Genomic DNA, 20634 nt, shown 5'->3' with positions numbered 1-20634 from the left:
CCGCATTCGATCTTTTGTAAGGAGGAGCATGGGCCCAATTCCCGGACAGCGGTTACTTCGAATTCGTTAGTCCTGAAAGTTTTGGCCCAAGCTTCCTCCGTATGCTCTCTCGTGTGTTTTCATTATCTTAATTTTTTGGAACCGGATATCTGGTCCCAAAAAGTGCCGGATAATCGGGGTCATGGGGATGAGATGAAAGGGACAAAGTTCACTCCGCAAATTTGCCGGTGAGACAACTTACGGGCATTAAGCCAAAATATTTAGAGCTGTTAAACTGACTAAAACGACTGAAGCTTTGATACTTTGAATGTATAAGAGGTTTTTTGTTTCTCCAAGGTGACAGATTGTTGCAAAAGTGTATTTCTTAGCGGTAATCACCAGCCGTCGCTCTGACATACCGATCAAAGATCCGCATTCGGGCGAACCCGATCTCGAGACTGGACTAAAGCAGATGACTCGCGAGTATTGTAGCAAAAAATATTTGCAAACATTTTTTAGCACTCTATCTCAGTGGTTACTTTTCACTCAATCATACCGCATTTATGAAACACGTCCGTGTCTGTCCGGGAGGTGAATAACGTTGGTATTTTGATAGTGTCACCTTGCAATGTTCACTGCAGCCCCTTGATAACCTGTATCCTTAACAAGTAAACCGCACTTCTTAAAACTGGTTGTGTTTCTTATTCACCACATGAATAAACAGATATTTAATCGCAGGAAGCCAGTTAAAAGAGAAAAAACCGACCACCCGAAAACAACGTCATTCATTCAGCGATCTTCATGGCTTTACCGACAAAACCATTCAAAAAAAGAAGAAGAAGAACCGAAGAAAATAAAACAAAAAAAGAAACTGGTTACATCTGGCGCTGTATCAATTTATAACCTTATCTTCTGTCACGTTTTTTGCCTTAAATAAACACCAGGAATTATTTTGCGTGACCTGGTCTGTTTCCTTGATCTGCAGGTTATAACTTTCCTTAAAGTGTCATTTGAACTTTCAGTCAAGTCGTGATCACTTGCAGGAAGAACATCTTTCGTAAGACACAACTCTTTAGCCCTTGGCTCAGACATTTTAACAGCGGTACGTATTGAAATATGGCTGTTTTTTTCGAGAACTTTTAGAAATGAGTATAATGTACACGTTTTGTGGAACAGATAACGATATTTTACCTCTAGTGCGGACGAAAAAGCACATTCAGTGCTCTCCACAAGCTCGTAAGAAATAATCCGTTAATCTGCGTTGGTGTAAATATTGCATGATTGTTATTGGGGTTGAACAAACAAATTGTAGTAATACTACTGCGGAGAGTCCTTGTGAAAAGAAGTGTGTTTGGATTCGAGTTACATATGGTGTACAGAAATTATATTTGCATGTCCTCTTTACTTACGGAATTCTATGTAACTGCGCGCACTATGTATTTGCTAAGGCAGAACATATCAATGAGCGTTTGTGATTTTAAAGGCGAGATAGTGTTTCGAAACAAATTTGAGTTCAAAGTTTACATTCTTGCTAATTTTGCCCAATGCGTTGGTGTCCCCGCGGACACTCTTCAAAAAATGAACGATTCGTTTTTCGTGCACGAAAATTGCTTTCAAGGGAAAGCTAAGTTTTCCGTACCCCTGGTGGGAGCCACAGGATTCAGGTAAATATTCTTACTTTTGGATAAATAAATATAAAACACAACAGAAACTGGAGATTTGACTGACGGATCAGAACACAGGGGTGAATTACTCAAGTGCTTTGCGATTGTGTCTGTACACAGCCTCACTGCAGGCCTCGGGCTAATAACACGAGATAAAAATTTAAAAGTTTCCACAATCCTGCCTTCAATCAAACTGACTCGGTTCAAAAATGTAACGAACCAATTTTGGGTCAGTTAGCTTTTGATTCACTCTACAGGAGAGAAGTATCCAAAGTACTGTGCTTCGGGCTTAATCCGCTTAATCATCATAAATTTTTCACTGACTTATCTTCGTCGTCGGCCGGGAGTCAAATTCAGTTTCTTTGGCCCTCTTCTCTGAACGAGATCCTTGTATCAGCAGCGTCGCGGTATTTCGTGTAAGGTTCTGTCCTGTACTAAATTACCTTAAACTTGTATGAGATTTGAAAAAATTGCAGTAGTGGAATTTCAAGCTAGGAACAAGAGTTAGGGACAAAGGAAGAGAGAATAAGACAAACAACACGATGGAATAACTCAGGATAAAGGAGATTAATTTAAACCGGATTTCAAATTACGAACATTTTAGGCTAAATTTTTAAAGAATCGTCAGTTGTCTCGTAACATGCATTTCAGGCATTTTTCTCTTTTCTTTGAATCACTGATAAGATTTTTTTTTTCAAGTAGTTTTGATTATCAAATGCAGCTAAAACGTAATCCTTTTATGAACAAATCAGTGGAATTTTGTCCGATTTTCGTGTTAGTTATGAGACATATTCTGGTGTCTATCGAATAAATAACATAACACTTGAGAGCTGACTATATTTCTATTTTGCAGTTTTGTCGTCTAACGAGCCCCATATCTGTCATAATGATTTCTCTGAGGGACCTGTTTTGTTTTCAACTTATAAAGAAAACCACAAAGACTGTGCCAAAGTTGATCTTGTGATCGCTCCAACAGCCTATAAAATAGGCCGCAGGAAACAATACAGATACAAAAGCTTATTAGAGATCATTTGTACATCGCATTATTCCGTTTTCAATGCCCTGTTTATCATATGAAGAACGTATTTCCTGCTCTAAGAGGATTGAGCCGTAATAACTTAGTTTTGATGGTTTTGGTATGTTAAAATGATAATGAAATCCCGTTTGATATGACAGTGATTCATTTCAATGCGTTACTGTTTTTCAGCTGTAGAGGTGGAGTAGCAAGGCTTTCTCACTGGTGTAGCATCTTTGCGGTGGCATAAAACGGCGGTGTTACTGCGATCTTTCATTATGACGGCGGTGAAAACCTTGATAGCTTTTTGCCTGCTGACCGAAATTGTTCAGGGGAACACACTGTGGTACAATGGCAAAGAATCACTTGCAAAAAACTTGGCCAACTCGCCACGCGTCTACGGATTATCATCACCTAGAAAGGTGTTTATCACAAACACCAGGGGGAAACTAGAGGTTAATGCAGTGCTCGAGAATCTTGAATCAACGATCTCAAAGGCGCACAGAACTTCGCGATCAACAACTGCAAAACATAGGTCGAAACGAGTGATATTTTCAGGGGACGACCGCGTGGAGATACCTCAAAAATTATTGGAAAAATGCCCCTTTAGCGCAGCCGTGAGAATCTCAACGGGTTGCTCCGGAATCCTGGTGTCACCCAAGCACGTTTTGACTTCGGCTCATTGTCTACACAACGGAAGCCATTACGTGGAAGGATACAAAAGCCTAAAGGTTGGTTTCCTGTTAAGAAATGGTACCACAGAATGGCGAGCGATCAGCTCCACTAAGATGTCCAAAATGTGGAAGAATGGAAGTGATCCAAGTGCTACGAAATATGATTACGCCCTTATAAAGCTCCAAAGAAATCATAGTCGATGCTTTCTGCCCATTTCTCCGAGCAGGACTTTCTTCTACGGATCGTACTGCGCACACGAGGCAATTAATTTCTCTGGTTTTGATGAGGACAGGAAAGATGGGACTTTACTATACAGGTTTGTTAATTTTCACCCCTACTCGACTAGTCAAATATTGAACGTCGAGGTTTTAACTGTTTAACCTCCCTTATTAAATTATAATTAATTATAAACCGTAAACCATAAACACTTATACTTATAATAGTGTAAATGTTTATGGTTTATTTTATCGTGATGAAAAAGACAAAAAAATGAAAGTATTATCATTTTTCTAGCGAAGTAGTCATGCCGTTACTTCCGATGTAGACCGCGCCGTTTCAACTTCGCACCATAAAGTCGATTGTTAGGTCGATTACTTACGCGTAAACCTCTGCAGACTTAAGCTTCGTTTGAACAGCTGTGATTGGTGCATTTCCACTTTGGCTTCCCTTAGTAGCCATTGGTGTATGTTATCCTGCTTTACTTGTTTGTGGACATCCATCCTACTGGAATGCCTTCAGTTCCACTGTCTTTCTTGATATCCAGTGCCAAGGAGAAAACTTTCGTGAATTGCCTCTTTCACCTTGCATATGTATTAGAGAGCGCTTTAACCTCCCGCCCACGCAGCACTTCAAGTGACAGATTTATCTTTACGATGAATTGAATCACGGGTTTACTTTTTAAACTTCTGAGCCTGATTTTCTCCAGACATTTTTTTGTCTTACCCTCAGGTCAACATGTGATGTGTGATCTTTCGTGGTCACATACTTGAGGCAGGAACAAGAATAAGATAGAATTTTCCTTCTTCACAGCAGGTGGCTTCATGCCTCACGGAATCTGGGAGTCACCGTTTCGAACTTTGTCTAAAATACCTAATTAAAACTCCTTTATCCACTAAGACTCCAATTTTTCATTTCTCGGCTTTTACATTTCATTTTTTTTTCTCTTTTATATATATAGAAGTTGCCGAGTTCTGACTTATTCCGCTAACCTGCTCTATCACTGCTGTGATGCCCAGAGAGGCTCGTCGGGCGCAGGCGTTTACGAAATTCACAGGCCTAAAAAAGGGAAATATCTACGCTACGTCGTCGGCGTATTTTCAGGGAACCGCGACAAAATTACCAGGAGACCCCCACAGTTTACTTGTAGCGGTCACTCCAGGAGGATCTGGTTCACGCGGTTTTACAGCACGAATTATAACGCCGCCCTGCGTTTCAAGGAGCAAGACGTGTATCACATCTGTACATGGATGCGCCGACTTGGGGGAGAAAACTGCAAAAAGTTCCTCAAGGAAAGAAGGCGAAAAAGGCGTCAGTCGGCTAGGAAGCGCCGAGAAAGAAGTAAGGAGGCATATGCCCGTTGTCAAAGCATGCTTTAGACGTTGTCATAGCAACTGAGAGGCCGTCCGTGACGGCATATAAAACTATAATAGGAATTTATAAAAATCACATCGACCTCTTCTAACCATCAAGGAGTAATTTTGTTCGCTTATAACATAGCAGGTTCTTTAAATTTGTTTCCCGAGATTGACCGTAAACGTTACTTGCTGCAGGCCATAGCATACATATTTTGACGAATACGATTGTTCTCACGCAGAAAAAGGAAAGTGTCCACTTTTATTTGCAACTTCATTTTTATCAACTAATTCGAAAAAAATATAATCCCCTCCCCTCCCCCATTTAAAGCTCTATGTCCAGAGTGAAACTCCTGCCCTGTAGTAAAAGCCCTGGGAACGAAACGAATTTTTTGAGTAATTTGATTTTTGATTGAACGACGTCTCAGCAATGCTAAGAAGGAAAAAAATGTTTTACAGCACAATGAAATCGCATGATAACCTTGAATTTAATAGCATCAGTGACATGTAAGGTAGCTTTCAACACATCGCGTAGAGTACATCATAATCTAGATATCTTCGTGAACATTTTAATACAAAATAAATGTTGTCAAGTTGTAGAATTGAATGGTTGTTTCTTTAATGGTAACGGAGTGATCCAATTTTCTGCGTTGGAAATAGGAAGGCAGATCCATGACTCCACAGTGAATTTTTCATATGGCCAATTATTACTGAACAGTCGATGTATTGCTAGGTAATACACAACGGATACAACTTTCCTTGCTTTGTAAAGAAACTGACAAGCCCACCCTGCAAACAAATATGCCGCTTATTTTTCTTGTGTATCTATCCAAAGTGGTAGGGTAATTTGACTGGGATTCGCAAACCTTTCATCAAGAAATGATTTTATCATTAACTTATCGGTTGTATAAACTGTTGTACTGCGGCATTAGCGCAACAACATGAAAGAATGCATCATGCATACGTCGGATTTCCATCCTGCTGAGCGATCATGTAAATTTAATCTGTTTTGAAATAACTAATCTATCCCGCGATGAATCAACCTGATATTGGTGATAAATGCATGGATTCAGCGCTGTATCTGAAATTCAATACGCAAGCCGTTTTAAAAATTACGACAAAGAACCGTTTGGGGAAAGAAAGGTGGTGGGAATAGGAGGACTTTGAGCTCCCACCGAGCGGTCCCCGGGGTCCACCCCTCACGGCATCCCCGTACAGGCCTTCGGGGGGGGGGGGGAAAGAGTAACCCCGGGGAACAAGACTGAAGTAAAAACATCATCATGAGCAAGAGAATATCAATTCAGTTAATATTCTTTTGTCATGAGTTGTTACATCTCGTAAACAAATCACTAATCACTGCCAAAATTTCATGCTTAAATATTGGGTTTAATGCATACAATCGCTTAGCTTCGAAGCCCTGTTCAACAAAAGTGATGTAATAAAATTAAGGCAGCTATTTACTTACAAAGTTCAACCTCTTCCATTTAGTATCATTTACTAACAATTGTACTGTCGTAGGCAAATCACTGTTTGTCGAAAAAACCGAAGTTTTCCGATTGTTTTAGTCCAATAATAAATCTCACACGTGCACTTGTGGCTCATCAGACGCGTAACGTTGCCTGGCAGCGTCACTGACCAAATTGAAAACGGGCTCAGCGGTTGATTTACCGACTTAGGGAGCGTTTGGTCCAATTAAAATTAAATTCCATGATTTAGTTTTCAATATACACCATTTCTTCTTTCAGTTTACAATACATTACGATTCTCTTCGATATGTAAATTTTCATTTTGAGGTGCTACTCAATAATCGGGGGTCCGTTCATCTAATTCACTTCAAATGCGGGTTGCCAGTTTAGGCTACAAGACTTATCTACGCTTGCCGCGTTTAAGGTTAAAAAACCGACTGCTGAATGTAGAACTGTAGTAGCCCTGTGAATGTGAGGTGGAATGGGCCGAGTTCATAAGAGTACTCCTAGTGTCCAAGCTACTCACTTCGTCGTCTGTGATGATGTCATACTCGTCCACACCTTTCATTGGATGGGGGAAATTTTCTGATATACTCAACTGAGATATGGTTCTGCGCGCGAGGGTGTCTGTGAAATACTTAAATTCTAGAAAGTTCCTCATCTCGAGCTGATTCACTATACTTTCCCGCCATTTTTTACCCGGGACTCTTTCGCGTCTTCCCGCGCGATTGCTTATCCGGGACCTTGCACATGCGGGTGAGTAAGAGCCTTCGCTTTCAGTCAGCTTTCTTTCGGTTAAAGTTCTCTGCCTTTTTAAGTAAGTGGCTGCCAAATGCGCGATGCTGTCCGATCTCGGACGAGGATATTCCCCAGTTTCATCGCTAGGTGTCCGTTGGTTTCTTATCGCTAGAAAAAGTTCTGATCTCTCAATAGGGTCTACTTCCATATTGACCATGACGTTACATGTTGTTTCGGTCTGTGGTCGCAAGTCTGGGTACTTATTCAAATAGTCAGCTAGTTCTCTGTTGATTCTGACTTTAGCGCGACAACTCTGATTGTCGGTTTGAAGTTGTGAAAACCGTTTCGTTTCAGTATCATTTCGCTGTTGTAACTGCCAGACAATGTTCTCTCTCCACCAACAACTTGTGCTATCATTTTTACCGGCAACTCTCTGCAAAGCAGTAGTCCTTGTTAAAAAGCTATCGCTTTCATCCTCTTCTAGCAATTTGCAAGAGTAGCGCAGACTGACAGTGGCTTCAAGGCTGACGGTGACTTGAGCAACAGCGGTTGATTTCATGCCCGCACCAGACCCATGACTGTTTTTCTCCGAGATAGGAGTGCTGTGCGCTAAAGCGTCAGCAAAAAACTCCTCTTTAGACGAAGGAATGATCACATAATCATCAAAATTACTTTGCTTTGTGGGTGAAACACAGCTTAGTTGTAACTCGGGAGTTGTAGACTCGCTTAAGTCTACACTAATAATGTCATAGTCAGCCACTATATCAGTCTTGGGTTTTACCGCTAGAGCCTCACTAACGCATTTAGTACAAGGGCAGCGGTCTACTTCATCATCTCCATAGTAACCAGAATTGACCAGTTCTTCACTGTACAGGCCACTCTCTGAACTGCTAGCATATGTCTGACTACTTCTGCGTGAACTCTGTGAGAATGAATGCGAGGAATCGATTTTTCTCCGTCGTGTTCTCTTACTACTTTGTGAGTTGCTTGAAATTGTTGAGTCTCCCCAGCTTGAGTCAATGTTTTTGAGAACATGGTGGTATGAATTGACCAAATACATTACAGCCGACTGAAAATAAATGAAAAACAAATCCTCTGTTTGAGTCTCATGTACTGAGGCAAAAAAATTAAGATCTAAAACATTTACTATTTTCAGACCCTACAGAAAGAAAAAAAAAGCCTATAAAAATATTGCAAAACAGTTGTAAAACATGAATTGAAAAAAAAATCAAAACAGCTAATTGTGTTGGCATTAAGCATATCCTGCTGTTACAAAAATGAACATTCACTGAAGTCTGAGAAAACCAGGTACCGAGACAGGAAAAGTACAAATTGTTTAGAGTAAACTTTTCCTACCATAACTTGACACAAATTTCAGTTTAGTTTGCTTTATATGCTTTGTTACAGTAGATAATGATGACATAACCAAAGGGAAAATCAGCTTCTGAGCGCTTAAGAAGTAAAAGCTTACTTCTGTATGCCACCCTCATGAAGGCTAACGACAGGTGTCAGGGCTCGCAATAATTTCCTGGTTAGCGCTGGTCAGGTTGTCCTGTCAGACCTATTTTTGCTTAGACACAACTCACGTGACCACAAAAATATCCTTTAAATCCCTAAAATCTCATCGAACCCCCCCTTCCCTTTTAGTATAAGTGTATTTACCACGCTTTTATTGTATATGCAGCCTGGGACTCAATTCACAAAAAGTAATGAACTTCCCTTGAAATTAAATTCTTATTTACATGCCGAAACAACTAGAAAAAATGTCAGCCTCTAAAGGAGTTGACAGGCAAAACCTTTATTTGACTGGACATTGTCTATTGACTGGCTGTTATTTCAAGCCCTAGGTAAAGTCACTAGTTGAGCCAAAGGGCCTACAAGGTGACAAAGCTTATCCTAGTCTCAAAAACATGAAGTGACCAGGAGTATTACTACCCTCCCTTCTGGATTGTCTATAGTGGGTTACTCCCCTTTTTTTTAACATTCCCCCTGACAGTTTGCCACCGCCTATTCATATTCCTGGGAGTACAGAGGTACTGTGAGAGCAGAGGGGAACACAACAGCCAGGTCTCGAACTAGTACCTCTAAGTCCCAGAGTCCAGTGCCATAACCCTTTGGCTACTGCACCACTAGGAAGGTATAGTACAACCATTCCTATCATAGCTTCTAACATATGTAGCTACCAACTCCCCCCCCCCCTGTGCTTTGAAGTACATTTCCACTTAACTTCACATTTTTTCCTCACACCTGCACTTAAATTTTAAAGCCAGGTATTGCAACCCACAATACATCAATAGATAAAAAATATAAAGTGTATGGTAATAGCAATTTGACTGACTTCACTACAGTCCATGTGATTATAATGAGAAGAAATGCTTTAGTTTTTAAGCACTGCTATTAAATCACACAGTATAAAAATCAGATTTTTGCTTAAAACAGTATGCTAATACATCAGTTGGTGTCAACACTTTTGTTAAAAACAGCATGCTGATACAGCAAGTGGTTTCAAGACTTTAGCAACTGCTGGAAATTATTAAACTGATGTTTTGATAATGCATTTAAGGTCATGTTGTTGCTCTCTGGAGGTGCAGAGAATCAGATAATAATACATATTATTGTGAATTGTTTAGGAATAGAGTAAAACATTTATTCAACAATTTCTTTTTTCATCGCAAGGTAAGGATGGTTTCTGGTAAAATCAAGCTGTTATTACTGTAGATTGTTCCTTTGATTTTCAAAAGTGAAGAGTTTCTAAGAGCTGGAAACAACATTTATGAGGACTAGAAGACTTGTATAAAAAAATAACCCTGATCAACAAAATTACAGTAAGAAATAAAAAGAGATCCTAGGGCTCTTTTTAACTGTTACCAAATTTTACTAAAATACCATCAACTAATGGATAAAATTAACCTTGAGATAAAAATAAAACTGATTTGCCACTTGCTTGCAAAACATGTGACATCTAGTTCCCTCTGCAAATAGCATGGAAATCCAACTCGTTATTGGCACCAGACCCATCTAAAAGTCATTTTCAAACAACTTTTGAAGGCGAGGCAGCCCATACAATAAAATATCACTTTATTGGCAGGATATTTTTACGAGCTCTGGCAGACTATCGTTCTATTTAGACAATAGATAATAAAAAATGACAACAAAGCAATTTTCTTTAACAGCATGCCTCTAGTTCCCGGAAAAAAAGTGACGAATATTCTTGAAATAGATAAAGTCACAATGCTTCGATCGATTCAGATCCATCTAGTCACAAATAAAAAGTACTCACCCTTAAGCACGAGAAGTAGAGAGGCACTGTTGTTTGATGAAGAGTTTGGTTCGTATTATGCAAAAATTATAAAATAAACGTACTGCACTTTACGACATTCAAATTACTTCTATACCCGGGGGAATTATCTGATAAAGCAAAACATTTCGGAAACCCGGTCTTTGAATTTTGCCCTCAAAAAGCATGCATTTTTTTTACGCCGGAAGAGGGAGTCAACGAAACGTGGTATTTTTCTAATTTATTTATCTGTCGCGACGAGTTTCGTTGGAAGAACAAACACACGTTTATGCACAGTCAACGAGTCTGATTAGAGATGACCTCATTTAAAAGCTTTCCATGAAGTGCCGGTCGCTATCAATAATAGAGGACTTTGTTAAGAATCAATGATTAAAACAGAGAAACAGTTACCTTCGACTTCGATTTAAGGAGCGAAATCATGTTCCGAGGGGAGATAGGGATATCTTGCGCTGTATGTTCACACGATATTATTGTAACATTGTATTAAATTTCGCGTTGAATTTGCCTGTACACATCCTTTTTATATTGATTTAAGTTATCTATTTCCCTTCATAATAAACTATTGAAGCCTATTTGTGATTATAGTAACAGAGATGAACTTTGTAAACCACGGAAGACTAGCAATTTTCCGCAATCGTTGTAAGTTGATAAACAATTGCAAGGTGACTATTCGAATTTGTTTCCCAATCGGACGATTCGACCACGGGATGTGGGCCTTGCCAAATAAATCACCATTTGCATGCCGCAGGCAGAACGGATGAGTTATCTCTTGTAACAACCATTACCTCGTGGTAAGCTTTCCAACTACTGGACACTTACAACAGCAAATCAGTACGGGATTAGACCGATTAAAGAATTGCTTTGAGACAAACAATCTCCGCAGTAATCCTGAATTAATTGCAAACAAACGAATTTTACTCACCGTTCATTGACCGTAAAGTTGCGCTGAGTTAGGATCTTTGTTCTTGGTGAATCCTTCATGCATGACAAGTGACTGGATCATCTTTGATAGAATACACCACTCCGGAGATTCCTGAAATTCGCGAAGCTCAGTCTGGTTACTCTGCCAGACGTACCGTCCCAAAACAATTCCCCTGATCACGTGTTAATACGTCACGCAACAACAACCTTTGGACGGGTTCGGAAACCGAAATAGTCGAAATTCCAATGTTTGCGAAACTTGCAAAGAAGAAAAAAAATTGGAAGTTTTTGTTTCCTCGGCAGTCAGTCAAAGGAACTTTTAATTGTCCATAGGAGATTAAGAAAGTAAGTTTTCAGCTGAATGAATTTTTGGTGTTTTGAGAAATTAAACCTGTTTTATGATTACCTAATGGTACAGCTTCCCATTTTTCCTCCTAAAGTGAAGACTATCGTTTAATGCAAGATAAAACTCCCTCCAAACATAAGTTTCAAATTAACATCTAAGCACAAAAGACCAAGTTCCCATACTTTTACAACTAATTGAAAAGTTTTGATGAAATCTTCTGCAACAAGCCCTTGCAATTTTGCATCAATTGAGTCTTGCGAGTCTCCAAGCTCTTGACCCCTGCAGACTGTCAGAACCTTTCCACAGATATGGTTTTTAAAATAAAAATCTTAGAAAGAAGATTTTTAAGGACAGCAAATATCTGGAATAATGAATCTTAGGAGCATGATAATAGACATATCAAATTGAGTGAAGACAAGCTTCATTAATTCAAATCAAAATTCAGCACAGTCCAGCAACCGCTGGTGTCTATTTTCCTCTACTTCAGTGAAAGGATCAAGTTTGAGACATTTGCAGGCCATTGATCCTTAAATCCCTGAGTGACTGACATCTATTCTCTCCTTACAATATCACCTTCAAATCCTACTTAAAAGTTATGAGAATAGGGAAAATGATCATCATGTAAAGATACTATCAATTGTTAAATAAATTGTGCTTGTCAGAAGCAAAGGAAATTTACAGAGAACCATTTATATGAAGAATATGCATACTGATATTAGAGTGTAAAGGGGTTAATGAATATAAGATTTATTTGTCAAGTAGAACAGTCTTCAATTCATACAGAAACAGTAAAGGATTCGGAGCATACATGAGACACAATAATGTTCATGATCCCATTCAGAATAATATTATAAACTCAACAAACTCTTATTTAGCTTTCAACCTTTCACATGTTTCTTTTTTTTCTCTACTTTTTTCCTAAAAAAATAAATGCAATTAGAGCATGGTTGTAACAAATATTTCAATCCACTGCAAACATCATAATAAATTTCAAAAAAAATAAATCAACACCAATAAATTGTGCATTTTGTGTACAACATTCTTAGAATCTTCAAAATCCAACATTCTCAAGACAATGTTTAATCTGTATTTCTTTCTCCTCCTGTTTTGAATTTCTTTTTATATTTGTTTGTTTTGTTTTGGTTTTATTTTGTTTTTGTTTGTTTGTTTTTTCTTTTTTTTTCCATTTTAAATTTCATAAATAGGTCTATTTAGCGAGGTGTTCAGTCCATGCTTTGACTTTCTGATCCTTTTCCCTTCACGTCTTCTATTTCTTTCACTAAAAATTCCATTGGTTTCTCCGGTCTCTCAAAGACAAGCTTGGTAATCAAGTCCTATCAAAGGAGACAGCTGAGATTAGACAAATGTCAATTTTGCTGACAGCTCTGACTATTTTTCTGTACACCAGTACCACACGTTTGGGATAGTTACAGGTAAGTTTGGTTTTAAGGGATCTTACATAACAGAAAGTATATGTTAGACTCTGTAAGTATAAATCATTGGTTTTCTCGATTACCTCTATGAGTTGTAAAATTTCTGTCTCTTCGAGGTATTTCGTAGCTTTTGCGCGAGGCTCCTCGATTTCTTGTAAATTCTCCCCTATTACGGCTTGTTTCAAGTCACTCAAAAACTTTTTCCCTATATCTCTGCACTCTGTGTAGCTGTATAAATCGTTGCGGTTTGTGGTGAAGAAGTCTTTGACGCTCTCATTTTCACCCACGTCTGAATTTTTCGCCATCTTGATTGTTTTGAAGCCTCGACTTCATGTGAATGGTCTAAAGGAACGCCTGGCATTATTCCGATGGCAAAGGGAAGAAGTCTGAATTTCTGTTTCATTAAATTGTTACATGGTGAAAGTTTACTGCAATGTTGAAATTTCTACTTCTTGTTAATAAGCAAGGACATACACGCGTTTCACAATACTACGAACACTTGGATCTGGAAGAAAGAACGAATATGGAAGCTGAGATAACGCGAAAATGTTTGGCAAGAAGTGACGACCAGGTTAAAAAAGCATCTTCTCTTAAGAAACTCAGGAAAAAATATTTTTAATACTCTCTGTACTCACGAGTATGAGTATTTATTTGAATATATTTGATACACCCTTGGTTTCAATTTTTTTGTGATCAAACTTTTATTTTGCTTCGTTTTATCGGGTGATAACTGATGATCATCGGTCAGGTAAGATTTGAATCCTTATTTTCCTCAACAGTGTCCTTTTATGGAATTCAAGAATTTCAAGGTTGTCTACAGGAGATATGCCTCACTACTCTTCATAGTTGGTGTTGATTCAGATGAGGTAGGTTGCTTTATTCACATTTAACCTTAGTTCAATATTTAGAATTTTTACTGATATATGCAATTAAGTGACCATGCTAATTATATATTGTAACCTAGCTGTAATTATTGATTTTTAAGGGAGATTTTATAGATACTGAATTCACTTTGAAATTCCGGTAAAATTTCCTCACAGCCCCATACTACATTATGCATTCAGTTCTTGGATAGAGAAAACAATGACAAAAACAATACACTGCCACTGGGAAAATAGATTTGTTTGACAATAGTATGGGGCTGTGCGGAAATTTTACCGAAATTCCCTCCCTGCATATGCTAACCAAATATATAAGTTCTGATAGTACAAAAATGATAAGGCACTTCAAGTGTAAGAATTAAACCTCTCACCAATCAGTCCAATAACACTGTGTGAACACAAAATACTAAAGCTTTTGCAAAGTTGGGGTCTCCATACATAAACCGAAGTAATGTTCTTTTTGTGGTTGATTTTTACTGATTCACCCCAAATAACCTTTGCTTGTGTCACCTGTTTTTTGTTTCGTAAGGTATTAGCTATAAAGCTTTCTTAATTCAAGGGTAAACTTATTTAATTTTCAATTCAGACTCTAGGAGATAACATTTGAACCAAATTTCTCTTTGCAGAATGAATTGTCAATACTTGAGTTCATTCATAACTTTGTAGAGACTTTGGATCGGTATTTTTCTAATGTGGTGAGTTTCAAGATACTTTTATTTTTAGCAGTTTAACCCTTTAACTTCCATGAGTGACCAAGACAATTTCTCTTTACATTATCAATACAATATCAAGCAGACAAGTGATGAGAATAAAGGAAAATAGAAATGTAGGGAATATAAGTTGATCCAATACCAAATTCTCCAAACCAACATCACCAGAACTGTATGGCAGACAGTAAGGAGAATTACTAATGAGATCTTGGGAGTGAAAGGGTTGAAGTTTTCCCTTCTAGCGAAGGTTTTTTATTTTAAAGGACATAGCAACAATGACAAAGTACAAAACTGTGATCTTATTAAAACAGCACTGATGATACAGGAAATCTTTGGTCCACACTTCTTAAAATTAAGTGAAGTGTATAACTTAATACATTGGATAATCAAGTCTTTATGAACTGAGTTGATAATGTAAATTGGCCACTGTAGAGAGTTTCATAACCTGATGTTTCAAGCATTATCCCCTTGTGAGAGCAAAGGACAAACACTCCAAACAACTGTAACTCCCTAACTCTTGAAGGGCCAATGCCTGAAACATCCTTTAGATACTCTTTATGGTGGCCAATTTACATCTCTTTTATTATCAGGTCAATTGATAAAACTATGTTTTCTTGTTATACCCCTTACCAATACAGTACTGCAGTATATTTAGAAACTTACCCCCTTTATTTACTTAACCCTGAAACTCCCAAGATCTGATTGTTAATTCTCCTCTCTAGCTGCTACATATATCCTTGTAAATCAGGTATGAGAATTTGGTATAAGATCAAGATAACAACTTCTACCTGATAAGTTTGGGTATTCTCATCACCTGTTTGCTGGATAATGTATGGATATTATAGGGAGAAGTTACATGTTAATCACTTCTAGGAGTTTAAGGGTTAAAGAAGTAACATGAATCTCTCTCTTTGTTTATTTTCAGTGTGAATTGGATGTATCCTTGTTAATAGTGTTTTTAACCCTTTGCACCCGGACATTAGCATGCATATATATTCTCCATACTGCTCTCTCTACATCTTCTATAGTGCTGACAAGGAGAATTTGTTTAACAATCAAGAGCTCCTTCAGTCAGTGATCACTTCTGTTATTCTCGTGACCTTAATGTGTGGTTTAGGAGTGTAGGGAGAAATTTAAAGCTAATCACTCTTAGGGGTAAAAACATTTATTTCTATGTAAAGAAGACAAATATACCCAGTGGCTGGTATATCATATTGAAATATCTAATAAAACTAATCCAAAATGCATATTCAATATTAATAATAATTATTATTATTATTCACTATTAATAATTATTATACACCCTCGATTTCCTTAGTTTCCCTTGCTCCTAATACTGTATGTTGTGATAGGCCAATTATTGATCACATGACTTATAATATGTGTGAAATAATCATGATGGATGTTTGATCCTCTCAGGATGAAACATTGATCATGATAAACACGGTCACCATCATTATCACCAGTATCATTACCATCTGTTCTTGGCTCACAAGCAAGGCACTAATGAACTCCATTGTCTTGAGCCAAGACTCTTCTTTGCCTTTTCCTTGATTGTACCTTAAATCTTTAGATTATGTTCAACCTGGATAAAGTACACATGATCTTGGATGAAATGATCATGAATGGAGAGATATTGGAGACAAATAAAAACAGAATACTTGCACCTGTTTCTGTATTAGACAATGCAAACAGCTGATCTGTTGGGATTTGAAGATTTTGTCCTTGGAGCGTTTGCAATAAGAGCATCATCTTGTCAATGAAATGATCATAGATCAAGGGATAATGGATAGGTGTCCTGAAAACAAAAACCTGAGAAGTTAGGATCCTGAAAGTTAGTGCTCTTTATCTCATCATAATTTGATAAGAATCATTTACTCAGAACTCAGTGCAGATGTGTGATTATATAAGAGTCACATGAGATACAGTTATAAATACCAGTCCTAGATTTGTCTTATATTTGTTCCTTCAGCTGCGTAAATTAGACAACTGCATGCATATGGAAGTACTTATTGTATATTTGTGATAAGTTTTGCTGTTACAGTTCAGTTCTTGGCTTGTTATTAAAACAATTTCTGGACACTTTTTTGTGTATAAAGGTAGGGTGCAACTTATCTTTTTTTAAATTTCTATTTTCTTGTGAAATGTCAGCATTGTGTTATTCACTCTCACAGCTGATGCATCATTCAATTTGAATGTGAAGCTTCAACATCCCTCACCTCCCCCAACCTAATGGGCATTTGAACCTTCGAAGACTCGGGTTTGTTCTAATTCCTGCCTTCCAGGGCAAAGACTGTCTTAAGACCCACACCCAATTTTTTTTGTTAAAGGTTAAGTCAGGGATAATGACTTTCTGCAGATTGACCAGTCTTTAAAACCTAGACCTTGTAGACATTTCTTCTGAGCTATTTCCAGGCTAAAGTGAACCATTTATAAAATGGTACCTCTAATCACCTCGATATTTAAAGATATAACACTTGTATTCTGCTGGAAAGACCCAGGGACACTTCCACTTCAAATTTCCCATTCCAGCCAGGCAAGGTTCAAATACCCATGGGCATTGATGATGGTCAAATGCCCATTGGATTGGTTTGGATTGGTTGCCTGCACAGGATGGGGGGAGGGGGGGGGGGGGAGGAGTTGAAACTTTTGGAATTTTCGGAATCAATGTAAGTACTTAGAGTTCAAATGTTGTGAATGCATTACAGAATATCTTTCTTCTTTGGATTGTTGAGACAAATATTATGCAAGTCATTTGCTGGTGAACCTGTCTTTTAATAGCTACCACTCCACCATTCCCCAGGGGTGATCACTTGATAGAGGGTCCTAAAAAGACTTTTCAAATCCCACATCCTGCTGCAATTTTTCATCCCATCTTGCCACAATGAACTTTTTCATCCCGATCTTATCAAGTCTTGGGGGAGGGGGCTAGGAAATTTTGGTATTTTTTCCCAAAAAAAAAGGGTTGGCCTTCCCTTGTGTTTTAATAAAAAACTCCTGACCCCCCACCTTTAGGTGACTGACAAAAGTGCAACCCTCCCCTCACTACTACATGGTATGTTCCATGTGAAAGAGACCTCAGAACATTTTTCTTGTGAATGCAAAATGTTTGATTATATAAACATATCTCAAAATTAACTGTGTGCAAGCTGAAGCAAGAGAATGCAAACAATTAGTGTGGGATATTTATGTTTTATAGCTGAAGTTTTATTATGGAGGTTTAAACTTTGAGACTTTGTAAGTCCTTCTCCAGCTACACCAACTCCACAACCCTATCCCAGTTACAGCAAACTTCCCGACTTTCACTACCTGCCAAGTAGGAAAACACCTATGAGTGGCCGCAAATCTGAAGATTATCAGCCGGGAGCTCAAATAAAACAGATGTTTCAAGAGGGTAAGCTCAAAGCAGGGACAATAAGGCAATCAAAGAGTTTTCTGAAAAATACATCATTTCAGGTAAGGTTGTTGCAGATTAAATTGAGCATCAAACTGACATTGAAATGAGAAAAGATAAGCAGCAGATAGTCAACAGGAACAAGAAGCTGAAGAAACAATACCTGAGTCTAGTATGTCTCAGTACAGAAAGAAAAGGACACGTATCCTCTGAGAAAACTATGTACCATGGCGTAATATACATGTAGAAATGTAACCTAGAACCTATCATAAAACATCAAATTAAATCAAATTAGGTGAAAAGAAAAACTTAATCTGTAAGAAAAATGGAATGCAACATCACAAATACCCTCATTAAAAAATTCAGTAAAAACGTACCTTCCCTTAGCCCGCTGCCTTATTTAAACTGATGGGCAAATTATGGCCTTTACAATATTTATAATGTGATCTCTGGCATGATTATGGAAAAAGGCAAAGACTTGCTTAAGCATACTTAGTGGAAACATCATTGCGTGACACATCTCAAGGACGTTACAGAACTTCGTAGGCTGGCTGTTCATGTTCTTTTGTTTAAGAGTTAATCATTCTAAGGGTTCTTTGTAGCGATATGGGCCCTGAACCAAAATCCCGCACGAAAAAAGGAAATTCAGATAAGGTGAAACCCTTCTGATCATTTAAATTTTCTCGTGTCTTTGGCTACAGATGATTTTAGTAAAAACTCGTGACCGCTAAGCAGCGTTGTGTGACGTTCTTTAACGCACCTTTAAGTCATTACACCGGTACTAATTTCGAGTACGCTGTACATGCTAATGAAGTGATTCGGAAGTGGCTGGTTATTCTTCGATTGCTACAACTTGTTCTTCGACAATACCATGTCATGCGCTTGTTTTAGGGGTTTGGGAAACGCTTTTTGGATACAGTGGAGATGAAATGTTCCTTCAACGAAACTTGATGACTGCTACTGTGGTTGTGTATATAACAACGTTTCTCTTCGCACTGCCTTTGATGTGCCACAAGCTTGGTTTCTCGTCGTATTTCAGGAGTCCAACGAAAGCGTATGAATTTCTAAAAGCACAAAATGAAGAGCGAATTATGAACGCGAGAAACTTCTTTCGAAATTTTGATGGTAAAGTCGATTACACTCACGATAGTCAAATTGAATTTTCGACTGTTTTGTTAACAGCTTATCGCGGTTCAAACACACATTATCCGCTACAAGTCGCCGCTCGTTTGCTTCCTCAGGTAATTAATGATGAAGGAAAAACTGTTTTCACCGTGTTAAATTTTGATCCACAACTGAATGAAGATGTAGCCTATCTTTCACATTTTGTGAACGTGATCAATGGTTCGGCCTACGGAAACGCCGCCTCGAGATCAAGGGAGAAAGAAGATTACATTATGGGTTTAGAAACAGCTTTGAAACACAATTCAACGTACATTTTAATGCTTGAGGACGATGCACTGCCATCTAATAATCTGCTTAACAACCTACGCTTCGTTTTGAATCATCGGATGCCTGGAAGACTTTTGAAAAGTCGCCGCGATTGGGCTTTTCTGAAACTCTACTACCCTGAGAAATGGCAGGGTTTCGGCTGGCCGCAGGTACCAGAACTTCTACTGGTCGGTGTATTTGGAGGATGTTTAGCTGTTTGGATACAATTAAAAATAGGAAGGCGAAGGAAACATTCTATCTCTTTAACATTCACTTTATGGGCAGTCTATGCTATGTTACTTAGTTATACTGTTGGCAGAGCTCACTGGATAGAATTAAGAAAGCTATCGCCATTCTTGTTTTCTGTTGTCCAAGCGGCCCGATGTTGTACACCAGGCGTGCTATATAATAGATCTCACGCACGTGACCTTGCCAATTTTCTAAATTCGGTTCAATGCAGTGAAAAATATCCATTGGATTTTGCGATCGACGACTTCGCAGACAAATCGAATTTGGAGAGGTATTTAGTAGTTCCAAACATGGTCTCGCATATCGGCGTTCATTCCAGTCTAAGTAACCGGTTGAAAGATTCTGCAGAATTTTTCTTGATGTTTAAGCCATGATTAAATATTACGAAAGCGTTTTTGGCTGAACAGGCACAAATCCTACCAGCAAATGTATGAGATGAAAGTTGTAAAAGTACAGTCAAATTCTCAATAACAAATATCTCACCTTCTGCAGTGCATCTTTTATTGCATGACGAGCTTTGCGTCGGAAAAAAAAAATTATGCAAATCAGCTGGCTGCACATTCAATGTGCATTCAATTTAAAAGTAGCCCTCAGGTATACACTACCTAAGAGGGTATGCAGGAGATTAAAAATAACCCTCAGGTATACACTACCCAAGAGGGTATAGAAGAGATTAAAAATAACCCTCAGGTATACACTACCCAAGAGGTTATAGAAGAGATTAAAAGTAACCCTCAGGTATAGACTACCCAAGAGGGTATAGAAGTGATTAAAAATAACCCTCAGGTATACACTACCCAAGAGGGTACAGAAGAGATTAAAAATAACCCTCAGGTATTTTAAATTACTTTTAATTAATTTTA

General features: G+C 38.2%; 5 protein-coding genes across 10 annotated transcripts; 3 read left to right on the top strand and 2 right to left on the bottom strand.

The window, feature by feature from the left end:
• Positions 1–960: 960 nt before the first annotated feature.
• Positions 961–5506, top strand: LOC113682244 (serine protease 23). Of its 3 annotated transcripts, none has more exons than XM_027199395.2 (3): positions 961–1081; positions 2851–3649; positions 4511–5506. In XM_027199395.2, exons 2-3 carry the CDS (start codon positions 2937–2939, stop codon positions 4926–4928), a joined length of 1131 nt encoding a protein of 376 aa, XP_027055196.2. In that variant the 5' UTR covers positions 961–1081; positions 2851–2936; the 3' UTR covers positions 4929–5506. The 3 variants fall into 3 exon arrangements, with proteins under 3 accessions (XP_027055196.2, XP_089068512.1, XP_089068511.1); XM_089212386.1 differs by lacking the exon at positions 961–1081 and adding an exon at positions 1296–1643; XM_089212385.1 differs by lacking the exon at positions 961–1081 and adding an exon at positions 1816–2059.
• Positions 5507–6269: 763 nt separating this feature from the next.
• Positions 6270–11585, bottom strand: LOC113682230 (uncharacterized). Its single transcript, XM_027199381.2, has 2 exons — positions 11329–11585; positions 6270–8177 (listed from the first exon to the last, which is right to left on the bottom strand). The coding sequence occupies exon 2, from the start codon at positions 8166–8168 to the stop codon at positions 6771–6773; it is 1398 nt and encodes a 465-aa protein (XP_027055182.2). The 5' UTR covers positions 8169–8177; positions 11329–11585; the 3' UTR covers positions 6270–6770.
• Positions 11446–13542, bottom strand: LOC113682232 (uncharacterized). Of its 2 annotated transcripts, none has more exons than XM_089212389.1 (2): positions 13190–13542; positions 11446–11585 (listed from the first exon to the last, which is right to left on the bottom strand). In XM_089212389.1, the coding sequence occupies exons 1-2, from the start codon at positions 13409–13411 to the stop codon at positions 11520–11522; spliced, it is 288 nt and encodes a 95-aa protein (XP_089068515.1). In that variant the 5' UTR covers positions 13412–13542; the 3' UTR covers positions 11446–11519. The 2 variants fall into 2 exon arrangements, with proteins under 2 accessions (XP_089068515.1, XP_027055186.2); XM_027199385.2 differs by lacking the exon at positions 11446–11585 and adding an exon at positions 12405–13007 and having other exon boundaries at positions 13190–13489.
• LOC113682231 (AP-4 complex subunit sigma-1) lies at positions 13540–16779 on the top strand. Of its 3 annotated transcripts, XM_027199383.2 has the most exons (5): positions 13540–13677; positions 13886–13972; positions 14614–14682; positions 15623–15634; positions 16271–16779. In XM_027199383.2, exons 1-5 carry the CDS (start codon positions 13540–13542, stop codon positions 16394–16396), a joined length of 432 nt encoding a protein of 143 aa, XP_027055184.2. In that variant the 3' UTR covers positions 16397–16779. The 3 variants fall into 3 exon arrangements, with proteins under 3 accessions (XP_027055184.2, XP_027055185.2, XP_089068514.1); XM_027199384.2 differs by lacking the exon at positions 15623–15634; XM_089212388.1 differs by lacking the exon at positions 16271–16779 and having other exon boundaries at positions 15623–15924.
• Positions 16780–18836: 2057 nt separating this feature from the next.
• Positions 18837–20258, top strand: LOC113682246 (GPI-N-acetylgalactosamine transferase PGAP4-like). The gene has a single exon (XM_027199399.2). It carries the CDS (start codon positions 19021–19023, stop codon positions 20143–20145), a length of 1125 nt encoding a protein of 374 aa, XP_027055200.2. The 5' UTR covers positions 18837–19020; the 3' UTR covers positions 20146–20258.
• Positions 20259–20634: the final 376 nt, after the last annotated feature.

This window comes from Pocillopora damicornis, chromosome 7 (assembly GCF_964200805.1).
Source record: "Pocillopora damicornis chromosome 7, jaPocDami1.2, whole genome shotgun sequence".
Classification (NCBI taxonomy): Eukaryota; Metazoa; Cnidaria; class Anthozoa; order Scleractinia; family Pocilloporidae; genus Pocillopora; species Pocillopora damicornis.
This window is presented reverse-complemented; position numbering and strand designations above follow the sequence as displayed.